The sequence below is a fragment of the Delphinus delphis genome, chromosome 4 (genome assembly GCF_949987515.2).
Source record: "Delphinus delphis chromosome 4, mDelDel1.2, whole genome shotgun sequence".
NCBI classification, from domain to species: Eukaryota; Metazoa; Chordata; class Mammalia; order Artiodactyla; family Delphinidae; genus Delphinus; species Delphinus delphis.
In genome coordinates, this window is record NC_082686.1 from 84,017,892 (window position 1) to 84,031,522 (window position 13,631).

Below are 13,631 nucleotides of genomic sequence, written 5' to 3' on the forward strand. Positions count from 1 at the left end.
TTTCCCCCCAGAGGGCTTGCCACTTGTCCCAATACCACTCTTGAATTATTGAGTCTTAAAATCTAGAATGAATGTTGAATTTTATCAAAGACCTATTAAGCATCTATGAACATGATACAATTTTTTCTCTTTTAAACTATTAATAAGATTAATTAGTTATATTAATATTGAATCTTCTTACATTTCTGTAATAAACCTTAATCATGGTGTATTACTCTTTCCATATGCTACCAGATACTTTAGTTAGTAATATAGTTGGGATTTTCCCATTAATATTCATAAGTGAAGAAATTGGACTATAGTTGTGTGTGTGTGTGTGTGTGTGTGCTATCTTTGTTAGATTTTGGTACCAATGTTATGCTCACCTCATTAAGATTTTGGAGGACTTCCAATTTTTTCTGTGCTCTGGGTCAGAACTAATAGCATTGGGGTCAACTAGTATTTACCATTTTGGTGGAGTTTCCTTGTGAAACAAGGTGAGTCACGTACTTTGGGGATGGAGGTGAAGGTGGAAATAAAGGCAGTAGGAACGATAGGTCTTTGATAATATTCTCTTGTTCTTCTGTGGTAATGGTTTAATTAGATTTTCTATCTCAGGATCTATTTGGGTAAACTGTATTTTCTTATCTTGAACAGCATCCATTTCATCCAGGTTTTCAAAGTTTATTTGCTTAAAGTTGAGCAAAATAGTCTCTTACAAATTTATAATTTTTTCCTATACCTGCACCTTTTCCCCACTTACCTTTTTTTTCTTTTTAATCATAGCAAGTGTGCATTTCTCCCCTTTACTTCTGATTAGATTAGTTACTATTTTTTTTATTGATTTATTTTCTGAACTCCTGGACTTATTAGTGCTTCGATATTAGTTTTCTTAATTCATTTATTTCTTTTTAAAAAATCTTTACTACTTTATTATGCTTTATTTATGTATTTTTTTCTAACCCTTAAATTAGATGATTAATTTACGTTCACTATAATTTTCCTATAAGCCCGGCTTTAGTTAAATCAAATAAGCATCTATATGTAGTGTTTTCAGTACTTTTGTTTTCTAGATATTCTGCAATTCGGTTTTGACTTCCTCTTTTCCTCAACAGTCCGTTAAAACACTTTTTTAAAAGCTCAGGGTGGTTTTAAATTTAATTGTAGTTATTTTATTTTATCCATTCTTGAGATCACTAGAGAATTTTATCGAGCTCTCCACTCCATTAGACTTTTTCCCCATGACTCTGCCTCGCCCGTTTCCTTGCGGCTTTAATAATAACGGTCAGGAGCAGGGTTCCAGAACGAAGGAACGCCGAGGGCCTAGGGAAGAAACAGCGATCCGAGTCCAAGGAAGGCTGAGGACACAGCCGACCCCTCCTCTGGTTGGCGCAAGGGGAGGAGGGAGCGGGAACCGCACCCCCGCGGCACGCGGACAGACTGGCCAATCACCGCCACCCAAGCCCTGCTCTGTTCTTTGATTGGTTATGGTGGAGACGCCCCCACCACCCCTTCGGTTCACCTATTGCTTGGCTCTGACCTGGACGGTGGCCGGCGGAGGACAACAGGCTTGCAGAGCGGAGGCAAGGTTTTGCAGTGAGTGGGACACAGCACAGCTGCTGTGTCTAAGCGTCGGAGAGTGACGGGGCTGCAGGGACATGGCGGCGGCCTCTGCGTTGTCGGTCGTGCTGGTGGCGGCGGAGAGGAACCGATGGCAGCGAGTCCCGAGTTTGCTGCTGCCGCCGAGGTAACGGCGGGTGGAGGGGCGGTGGATCAGTGTCGGGGCCCGGGGTGAATGGACTCGTGCGGCGTGTGAGAGGCGCGGAGGGACCGAGGATAGAGAGGGAGGAGGGGAGGATGGAAGAAAAACTCCAGCCCAGGCCGGGGGAGGTTCTGCTTTCAGTCTCGGCATCGGGAGGGAGACACACACTTTCTTCTCCCTTCCACACATCCAGCCTTCAGCATTCTGTCCAATTTTGTGGAGTGGGGGAGGGGTGGAGCTGAACCTGCCGTCTCCATGCTCCCCTCGCCATAGGGGCAAGAGTAACGCTTGTACAGCTCCTAATCATTAACACTGTGTTTTCACTGCATTCCCTCTTCGGGGAGCGTTGTTATGATCCCGCTTCTGGTGAAGTCCGAAGGGGTCAAAGACTTGCCCTAGTTTACACTAGTGGTAAGAAATGGCCCCAGGATGCTAAAGACTCTTGGAGTTCTTTCCCTTTGCTGAAATGACTCAAGTTAACAAAAGCAAATCTGTCTCCGGAGAGCTGAGAGGTTTTGTCAACAGCTTTGTACACACATTTGAACAAAGCTATCAGATGGCTCACTCTAACTAACCTGACTCCAGATCATTTTCAGATTTTAAGCCTCGGAGACAATTACTGGCAGTGAAGACACCCTCAGGTTTCCAGGTAGCAAGCTTCTTTAGCTTCCTTTGCCTTCTCTTCCCTCCTCCTCCATCATTCTGGAAACATAGTATAGCTTAGTGCTGAAGGGCACAGACTCTGCACTCAGAAGGCAGGGGTCTCAGCTTTGCTACTCTGGGTGTGTGAGTAACCTTGAGAAAGTTACTTATTATCCTCAGTGCTTCAATTTCTTTACCTAGGAGAAGGTGATGATACTATCCCTAGAAGAGATAATACTAGTGCCTTAGACTGTGCAAATTAAATGAATTAATATTAATGTAAAGAGGCTTAAACAGAATCTGATGCATATGAATCAATCCATAGATGTAGCCTTTGCAGACTCAATGATTTGTCTTAAGTTGTTTTTTTTTTTTTTTTTTTTTTTTTTTGCGGTATGCGGGCCTCTCACTGTTGTGGCCTCTCCCGTTGCGGAGCACAGGCTCCGGACGCGCAGGCTCAACGGCCATGGCTCATGGGGCCAGCTGCTCCGCAACATGTGGGATCCTCCCGGACCGGGGCACGAACCCGTGTCCCCTGCATCGGCAGGCGGACTCTCAACCACTGCGCCACCAGGGAAACCCTGTCTTAAGTTTTTTTTTATTGCTTTTATTGTCCAAAAGTTATTGTTATGGATGTAGATTTTCAGTTACTTAATTGTAGGACTAGACCCAGAGCAAAATATGACAGTTGATGAAACCAACTGTGCTCTTCTTTTTCTCTTGATTTTTCTTTTCTTAGGTTTCCAGGGCTCTTCAGGATATTACACAGACCCATTTTCTCTCACTTCCCTCTCCCTCTCAAATCTTAGCTATTATGTATAGAACCATTCTCAAGTGGTTGTCACCCTGGAAAATGTTAGAATTGTTAATGGCATGTAGAATTAAAATCTTATCAGTATATAGGGTGTTTACATGTCTTTTTGTGTCATGATTTTTTAGTAACTCAGCAAAGAAATCTAGTCTAGTGGTGGAATTTTAAAAACGAGGAGAAACTGGTATAGAAATTCTTGAATCAGGATGGAATAATCGCATGGAAGCAACTTCTTAATGTTTTTTAAGCCATTTTAAATTGTAGTGTAGATAATGGTGGAAAATGGAATAGACCAATCAGAACGTTGCTGGGATAGAAGATTATAGTTAAGTGGTGTGTGTGGGAGGTGGTTGTCTCTTGGTTTACACTGGAAAATGGCAGAAGAAAACTTTAGTTCAGCAGTGTCCTTAAAACTGAATCAAAGTCTTAAGCTGAATTTACCAAGAAGCAGCCATTTTATAGACACATTGCCCAGGACAGGCCTTGAATCTTATTGGTAAGTGTATCTGAAGATTGTGATGGGAAGATGCTGTGATTCCCCACCTCCCCATTGAAGATCAAGAAAGCGAGGTCAGTTGATTGGAAAGATGTGGGAAAGCAGTAGCCTCCTGAGAAAACCATCTTGTGGAACTCAAGTACCAAAGCTGTGGGTCTTCCCAGGACATTTTATTTAATAAAATGGAATAGAACAGGAACTATCGAAACATAGGGGCAATTTTCTTTCATGAAACTTCTGTGTGTGTACTGGCTTGTGAAGTCAAACATAGTTTTTACTTTGGGTTCTGGTGAAAAAAGTTTGAAAACAAGCTGAACTGGATGATCTTGAAGTACCTTGGCTTTCTAATTGTTTCTAACTCCATGGTCATTTGCCAGCCTCAGGAATGAGCCGGTTAGGTGATCTGCTCAAGGTCACTTAGTACCAGGGAGAACAGCCAGAACCGTAACTTTTGATTTCTAGATTCGTTTTCTTCCCACAAAGTAAATCTTATTGAATCACTCTGTAGGCTTAAGGTTTAAATGTAACTAAAGTCATATCTAGACTTGGTTGCAAGTTTTTAAAAATTGAGATTTTTTGAGAGAACAATGACAGATCTTACATATCCTGTTTAATCATAATTCCATTTGGATTCATTTTATAGGGGATGGACTTGGAAGCAAAGAGTCATGAAGTATGCAACTACCACAGGTACTGACACCCTCTTCGATTTGGCCTTGTTTCAGCTTATGAAGTAAGAAAGGGAAATGTTTAATTATTTAATGTGTGCATAATAGAATTAGTTTTTATATACTTTTGAAGTTTTGAATTTTCATGATTACTTTCTTAGTATTGAGTCAATGGTTTTCACCTCTTATGTTAAATCTCTCTTGCTTTTGAGTCTATATAGGTAAATAGTTAAGGACATTTTATGTTTATGTTGTTATTTGTTTGACCCTCTTTAGTGTATTGAATTGAAAAAGCATAAATATGATGGTCTAAATCAGTGCTTGAAAACAGTTCTTTCAAGTAGCAGGAATTTTTTTTTTATTTCAAAAAAAGTGTTACGTGGAGTTCCCAACTGTAAACATTTAAAAGTGTAACTTCCGGTTGACTGAGTGTAGCCCCTCCTCCAACATATACATGCATGCTTCACCCTAGCACCCCTTGTGACAGCTTGGGTTCTATAGATCCTTGTTGAAAAACATAGTTTTTTGTTTGTTGTTTGTTTTTTATAATGATGCTGAGCTTTTTCTCTTTTTTAAAAACATATTTATTTTTTGGCTGCGTCGGGTCTTAGTTGCGGCACGCAGGATCCTTCATTGCGGCGTGTGGGCTCTTTGTTGTTGTGCACAGGCTTCTCTCTAGTTGTGTCGCGCGGGCTGCAGAGCACACAGGTTCAGCAGTTGTGGCGCGCGGGCTTAGTTGCCCCGTGTCATGTGGGATCTTAGTTCCCCGACCAGGGATCGAACTGGCGTCCCCTGCATTGTAAGACCGATTCTTAACCACTGGACCACGAGGGAAGTCCCAAAATACATACTTTGAAATTATATAAAACTTTATTTTTTGAGAAAAATAAATACTATAAACGGTCAAAAACATTTATTTCATGTGTGATGATGGAAGTGTATTTTATTTATTAATACAATAACATGTCATATGACACTGATGCCAGTGAACTGGTGCAGTATTCATTTATATTGCAAGAACCACATACCCCTGTGTACAGAGGGATAGAGGCAGTGGAGCAGAGTGATGAAGAGCTCACATTCTGGAGTGAAGCTAACCTGGGTTCAAATCCTGGAGCTACCATTTTTTTTAGCTCTATGATTTCAGGAAAGCAGTATCTCTTTCAATCTTAATATCTTCATTTTTAAAATTGAGATAACAATAATAGCCTCTACTTCATAGGATGATTGTGAGGATTTAAGTCCAAGTTGAGTGTTTAGCAGAGGACCTGGGGCATAGAAAATAGGTATTAAAATTTAGTTATTATTAACTGCTTTTTTTTTTTAGCTATTGTAATTTGATCTTTGACCTAACAAAGCATCTTTTTATTTTAAATTGAAAAAGCTGAGTAAGAATTTATGTTAATAAGAGTATCTTGAATTTCATGACTTCTAAAGGCTTATTAACAGCTCTCCCTGATCTGATCGCACTGGCATTGATTCTAATCGAGGTCAAAATGGAAAGGCAGCAGAAACTAACACACCATTGTAAAGCAATTATACTCCAATAAAGATGTTAAAAAAAAAAACAACCCACAATGAGGGGGTACTTCCCTGGTGGTCCAGTGGTTAAGGCTCCACACTCCCAATACAGGGGGCCTGGGTTTGATCCCTGGTCCGGGAGCTAGATCCTGCATGCATGCCACAGCTAAGAGTGCGCATGCTGCACCTAAAGATCTCGCACATCGCAACAAAGGATCCCGCATGCCACAACAAAGATCCTGAGTCCCGTAGCTAAACCTGGTGCAGCCAAAGCAAACAACAAAAAAAAAGGAAAGGCAAAGAAGATAACAGAGAGACAATCTGCAATAAAGACAATAGACACACTATAAGTTAAAGAGACCCTATCTCTGCAAAGGTCTAACTTTACCCTACACAAGTAGCAACATCTACAAATATTGGACATTGAAAAGAAATGCACTGATATTAGCTAAAATGGTTATTTGAGGCTTTGTTATGCTGATTTTACCAAAACAAATGTTTATAACCTAGTTAATATCATAGAATATTTACATTTGGCCCTCTAGTATCCATAGGTCCCGCATCTGCAGGTTCAACCAGCCAAGGAACAAAAATATTTGAAAATTCCAGGAAGTTGCCAAAGCAAATCTTGAATTTGCTATGCACCGGCAACTATTTATATAGCATTTACATTGTACTTACAACTGTTTATGTAGCATTTTTTAAAAACTAATTAATTAATTAATTTATTTTTGGCTGCGTTGGGTCTTCATTGCTGTGCGCGGGCTTTCTCCAGTTGCGGCGAGCAGGGGCTACTCTTCCTTGCAGCACATGGGCTTCTCATTGCAGTGGCTTCTCTTTGTTGTGGAGCATGGGCTCTAGGCATACAGGCTTCAGTAGTTGTGGCACATGGGCTGAGTAGTTGTGGCTTGCGAGCTCTAGAGCACAGGCTCAGTAGTTGTGGTGCATGCAGCATGTGAGATCTTCCCGGACCAGGGCTCGAACCCATGTCCCCTACATTGGCAGGGAGATTCTTAACCACTGTGCCATCAGGGAAGTCCCTGTAGCATTTATATTATATTAGGTATTATAAGTAATCTAGAGATGATTTGAAGTAAACTGGAGGGCATGGGTAGGTTATATGCAAATACTACACTGTTTTATATAGTATTAGTATTTATGCATCTGTGGGTTTTGGTGTCTGCAGGGGTCCTGGAACCAGTCCGCCATGGATACTGAGGGACAACTATATTTTGCATTCTCATTCCTTAATTCCCCAGTAACATTTGTATATGATTTTCATGGTATTTTAAACAGGACGAAACATTACCAAGGTCCTCATTGCAAACAGAGGAGAAATTGCCTGCAGGGTGATACGAACAGCCAAAAAAATGGGTGTACAGTCTGTGGCTGTTTATAGTGAGGCCGACAGGAATTCCATGCATGTTGACATGGTACGTTGTTAAAGACTGGAAGTCAAATTTTGTAAGTGATTGTATTTGTTTATTGTGTCAGTATTTTACTTCTTTGTTGACGGTTTATATTTGCTAGTATTAACAGTGTCTAAGTAGGTAAGTTCAAACTGCTCACTAAAAATTTATCTTGGGAACCTTTTCCAAACGTAACACCAGTGAAACTACACTGTGTGCCTAGTGGTGTAGGTGACTTCTAGGCAAGGTCCTGTCTCATCAAGGATTGGTTAAAACGGCTCAGAGAAGGTGGCTGACCCACAGATCACACTGTCAGTGGCGCATATCCAGATCCCTGATGTACCAGGAAAAGGTTCGAGGTCAGTCTTAGCAACTACCAGTTACTGGCCAAGGGATCTTAGACAAGTCATTTAATGTTTCTGAGCCTTGACTTAACTGTAAAATTACAACCAGCTTCACCTGGGCTTTCCACACTGCCACTTTTCCCTTGAATTCTGTGCAGGGACTATCTCAAACCAGTTTTGCTCCATTCCAACCTCTGACTCTCCCTCTACCACCTATTCTCAGCAGATGATCTTGAGTCACAGAGGACGTAGAATTGAGCTTCCTGCCACAGAATCTGCTCGCTGCATCTGCATCTGTCCTCTTCCCATCCAAGGCTAGTTGTCTTCCTGTGCTGTGGAGTCCTTCTCCTCTCCCCTGTTAAGAATCTTCCATTTTCTTCTTTTCTCACTGTATACTGTCACTCTAGATCATATCATCAAGTCCTGTGGCTTTGCTAAAAACTGCCAAATGTCTATTTCTAGCCCAGACTTTCTTTTGAACATGATACATGTCTATCCAGCCTCCCACTCAACACCTCCACCTGCATGGGCACCAAATCAATATGTCTGAAATTGAACTCCTCACCTTTCATCTGTACTGAGCATGCTTTTCTTGCAGACTTCCCTAACCCAGTAGGTGGCAACACCATCGCTCATAAAAATAATAATGCCAGAGATCTGGAAGTCTTTGAATATCTCCCATCTTCCTCCCGTCTCTACATCCTTCCCCCTTCCCCATCTAGACAATCTCCAATTGCTGTTAATTCTGCTTCTCAAACATTTCTTTCCACTTCTTTCTGCCGTCTTCCACCTGCACCTTAAGTCAAAGCCGCTGTCATCTTCGCCTGGTCAAATGCTGTATGTAGCCTTGTATGTGGTCTCCCTACTTTACCCTTGACCCCCTCTCACAATATTTTCTACACTTCAGCCAGACTGATAGCTTAAAAATCAGATTTTTTCATGTTACTCCTATGCTTTAAATGCTTTAAACCTTTTTATCATCCTCCAGATTATCAATAATTTAAAAGATGGATAATATTCAGTGTTGGTTAATGTGGTTAGAAATTAGGTTATTGATGGAAATGTATATTAGTGACACCATTTCAAGGGATGATTAACCAGGAGCGATTAAAATGTCATATCTTTCACCCAGCCCTGCAAACACTCCTCTAGATCTCTGTCCAGAGACATACTCACACATATGTGCACCTAGAGGCATGCACAAGATGCTGCTGGCATCCTTTTGCCATTACAGCTTAAATGTCCATTTAGAGGTACCTGATTAAATGAACTATGGCACCTTCATACTGTGGAACATTATGCAATTGTTATAAAAAAATGAGGTAGACGTGTGTACTAGTAAGGAAAGAGCTCTCAAGACATACTGTTAGTGAAAAAAGCAATTGCAGAAGATGACTCTAGAGTTTGATCCTATTGGTGTAAAAACAAAAACTAAAACTGTTGTGTGTTTATATAAATATATTCAAATAAATAGGAATGTGGATATGGAAAGGTATGTCCCAAATTGATCATAGAGATTATATCTGGAAGGAGTTTAGAGTGAGGGAGAGGGGCAATGCCAAAGGACTCCTTTGCTTCTGTATTATTGTTCACAGTCTTTAGAATGAGAATGGATTTGTGTATTGTGGAATTAAAAGTTTAAATTAAAAACACATACTTTAAAAAGTCTCATCATGTATCCCCTTGGGAGACAATCCAAAGCTTTAACCTCGCACAAGGCCCTCTGAAATCTGCATCCCGCTGTCTTCCAGTCACATGTCTGGTCCCTGACCCCTTATTCATTGCTCCAGCCACACAAGCCTCCTTCAGTCCCTCAAATGAGCCAGATTTCTTCCCACACCAGGACCTTCGTATGTGTTGTTTTCTCTGCCAGTGAGGCTTGGCCCCATCTCCATTCCTGTTCCGAACTCCACCCCCTCCTCCTATTTGCCTGGCCAGGTCCCAGGTCAAGGAGCCCCTTGACCTTCCCTCCCAGCCTTTCCCTGACCAGACTAAACCTGATCCTCTTCCTCTTACCTGCATTGTGTCCTCTGTTTTTCCTTCTTGGCCTTTATCACAGCTGTCATTAAGTGTGTGAATGTATGTTTGATGTTTGTCTCTTCCTCTAGACAGAGACACTTGTCCTATTTACTGATGTATAGGCAGCTTCACCTCAAAGCATGGCATTCAGTAAGTCTTTGAATGAATGAATGATATTGTGTATCTGGTCTGCCTCAAGGGGTGCTATGATTATATGAAAGTTTTAAGGGACAATATAAAAATAGTTCATAAATGTATAGAAGGGGTATTATCATACTCTAATAAGTATATAAACTTAAGGAAACTTTTATTTCTTACTGTATACATCTGTTGTATATTTTGTCTCTTTTGTCAAATTGTACATTTTTGGCATTAACTACATTTAAGGTTACTATTGTTGCTAATATTAATACTGTGACTAATGCCTCTTGCCTTCTAACCCAAGGCACTTTAATTTCACTCTGTGTGTTTTATACATAAAAGTCAACTTTTGGTACCCTCCTCCTGCGAAAGATTCCAAACTGGCTTATTTTTATAACATAGACATGAGCTGCTGCTTGTGTTTCTCAATTCTTGCATTGTTCTTAGGAGCCAGCATTTTTATTTATAATAATAAGATGACCCAGCAGCAGTTCTGTATAGCGTACTAGTGTGTACCAGCTGTGTGGTCTTTTAAGCATGTAATATTCCTTCAACAGGCAGATGAAGCACATTCCATCGGCCCTGCTCCCTCACAGCAGAGCTACCTTTCTATGGAGAAAATCATTCAAGTGGCCAAGATCTCCGCTGCACAGGTAAAAGGGTCATGAAGAAATTTGCATTGCAGGGACTTCCCTGGCGGCCCATTGGTTAGGATTCTGCACTTCTAATGTAGGGGCCGCAGGTTCCATCCCTGGTTGGGGAGCTAGGATCCCACATGCCACGTAGTATGGCCCCCAAAAAGAAGAAATTTGCATAGCAAAAGGAATAAGGTTTTTTTTGTTTTTGTGGTATGCGGGCCTCTCACTGTCGTGGCCCCTCCCCGTTGCGGAGCACAGGCTCCGGACGCGCAGGCTCAGCGGCCACGGCTCACTGGGCCCAGCCGCTCCGCAGCATGTGGGATCCTCCCGGGCCGGGGCACGGACCCGCATCCCCTGCATCGGCAGGCGGCCTCTCAACCACTGCGCCACCAGGGAAGCCCCAAGGAATAAGTTTTGTACAGGTTACACAAAATTGCTTATTATTTACAGAACTCGTTCTCTATGTTTAGCTGTTTCCAAGATTTTTACATTTGATTATGGGATTGTTATTGTAAAGTAGGCGTGTGGCTTCTCATTCCTCAGCCACGCTACCGTCTTACTGAGTCCTGTGCACTTTAGATCTTTGGGGAAACAGGTGGAGGGAGGGTTTAATTACAAATTTAAATTAAGAGGGAATTCAGCTCTTCTACCTTCAAAGCCAGATCCTAGGAACATCGGATTCTTTGGGAGAAACAGGTGGTGCTCTAAATTACAAGGAAAAATAGAATCAAGAAAGAAATCCTTTTCCCTCTTGACTTCCCAGTCTCATTCTAAGGCCCCGCTCCCTGTTTTCCAATATCCCAGACTCAAAAGTTTGCTGTTACTGTATCTGTCATCCTTCAAAATAAAATAGGAACCAACTTGTGTTGAATCTTTCTTTGAAATGTCTCCAGAAGTTGTTCTTTTTAATCACACAGCCAGACCTTATGATCTCTTATCTGGATTTCTGATTCTCAGCTGGTTTCCCTACTTCTAAATCCCTTGCCCATCCAATGAGTTGTGCTAGATAGATAACTGCTAGCAGTTGTTTTTACTGCAAGACAGATGTAAGACAGATGTTTCTTAAACCCTTGTTTCATTATTACCACCTGCTCTTTTTTTTTTTTCTCAATAACTTCACCCCTTTCTCATCCTATTCCCTAGTGAGTAAATCTTTTGTGGTTACAAGATAAAGTTCAAACTCTTCAGCCTAGCATTTAAGAGTTTCCAGTATTTGTCAAAACTTATTTCTCATCGTCACTTGTTTCTAATGGTTGCAATGAACTTTTCTCTGTCTTTACACATCATGCTTATTTCTCTAGGCATCTGCTTATATTGTTCCGTGTGCTGGAAATGCTCTTTTCCTCCTTCTCATATCATTCATGCATTTATTCACTCAGCAAACGTTACTTGGTCTCCTCCTTTGTGCCAGCTTCTAAGCATGTATGCAGGGACTTCCAGTGGTAAAGGATCCGCCTTCAAATGCAGGGGACACAGGTTCGATCCCTGGTTGGGGAACTAAGATACCACATGCCATGGGGCAACTAAGCCCACGTGCTCTAGAGCCCATGTGCTGCAACTATTGAGTCCATGCACTCTGGAGCCTGCACACCACAACTAGAGAGAAGCCTGAGCACCGCAACGAAAGATCCCACATGCTGCAACGAAGATCCCGCGTGCCGTAACTAAGACCTGATGCAGCCAAACAAATAAATATTTTTTTAAAAAGCATGTATAAAAGAAAAAAAAAAAGAAAGCATGTATGCAGCAATGACTAACACGGTTTATACCCTGTGTCTGAAGCTACACTCTTGTAGTTGAGGCAGAAAATAAATATTGTGTTGGCCCAAAAGTTTGTTTGTAAGATGTTATGGAAAAACCTGAACGAACTTTTGGGCCAACCCAATATTTAAATGGGTAAAGAACTAATATAACTCGGAATGTTATAAGTGGTGGGAAGAAAATAAAGCCAGATAAGGGAGTAAAGACTGGTTAGGAAATGCTTTTTAATAGGGTGATCAGTGGAGGCCTCTTTGAAGAGGTGACACTTGAACAGGGACCTGCCTGATGAGAAGGAGCCAGCCATATGAAGCACTTGACAAGGAAGGTTCAGTCACATGGGAGGACGCTGAGATGAGTATAAACTTGTGTTCAAGGGACAAAAATATTCAGTGTGGATGGAGTGAAGGCAATGAGGGGCTGTGTCATTCAGGATCCAGTTAGTAAAACTGAAATTCCATTAGATATTTCAACAGAGGGAGATTAATTTAGGGATTAGTTCTACCAGTGTTAGAGGACTAGAAGAGAAAAAAGTATTTTGAAATTACCTAATGATAAAACTACAGATACTGATAACGACCCCTTGGGCTGAGGAAGAGGTTGGAGGAAGGACCTTCTGCAGCTCTTACTCAGTTCTCTATAGAGGGGCCCTACCTGGCTGCAGGGAGCATAATGAGGCTGGTTCTGGAAGTTCCAAGAGAGACTAAACACGGGAACTGCTGCTGCCCAGGGTGGAAGAACAGGAAGCTTCCCTGGCTTCCAGTTTCCCTACAGTGACCCCTGCTGGTGGAACCTGATAGGAAACCAAGTGGCAAGAACAGTAATTTGCAGGGCCCTGTCGCCAAACTAACTCAGTATGGAAGGTTGGATTTGGAGCTGGAAAACCAACTGACACAGGAGGAAGGTGGTAGATGATGAAGTTGAGAGTGGTAGAGGCAGCATCATTTAGAGCATTATAGGCCTTAGTAAGGAGTTTGCATTTCATTCTAAGTAGCTATTGGAGGATTTTAAGCAGGGGAGGGAGGTGATCTGATTTATATTTTAATAAGATCATGTGGCTGCCCGTGGGGAATAGGCTAGTGGGATGGGGCAAAGGTGGGGTGGTAACAAACACAGCAGGCAGAATAATTAGGAGTCAATTGCAGCAGTCTTGCCCTTCACTGGCACTGGAATTCCTGCCTCTTACAATTACTTTCTTGACTCCAGTCACACTGATGTCTCCCTTTTCCTTTAGCATTTGCTTTCCTGTTCCAGTCATCTTTATACTTAATTAGCCATTTTCTTGTTTAAAAATTTTAATGCATATCATGACTCCTCAACTCAATTGTGCTCTGTTTAAGAGAAGAACCCACAACTGAGACTTATTTTCTCTACCTCCTAACATTTCCATGACCTGGCACAGAGGGTCATTAATTTGAATTAATGAATATATGCAGTTGTTTT

The 13,631-nt window shown here is 41.6% G+C and overlaps 1 protein-coding gene across 2 annotated transcripts in view; it reads left to right on the forward strand.

The window, feature by feature from the left end:
* Positions 1-1,538: 1,538 nt before the first annotated feature.
* MCCC1 (methylcrotonyl-CoA carboxylase subunit 1) overlaps positions 1,539-13,631 on the forward strand; it is a 63,883-nt gene continuing 51,790 nt past the window's right edge. The window contains exons 1-4 of one of the 2 annotated variants that reach the window (XM_060011060.1): positions 1,539-1,726; positions 4,334-4,380; positions 7,176-7,312; positions 10,350-10,445. In XM_060011060.1, coding sequence (XP_059867043.1) covers positions 1,638-1,726; positions 4,334-4,380; positions 7,176-7,312; positions 10,350-10,445 — 369 coding nt within the window. In that variant the 5' untranslated portion in view covers positions 1,539-1,637. Of the gene's footprint in view, positions 1,727-4,333; positions 4,381-7,175; positions 7,313-10,349; positions 10,446-13,631 lie in introns of those variants that run through there. The other variant, XM_060011061.1, reaches the window with a different exon arrangement.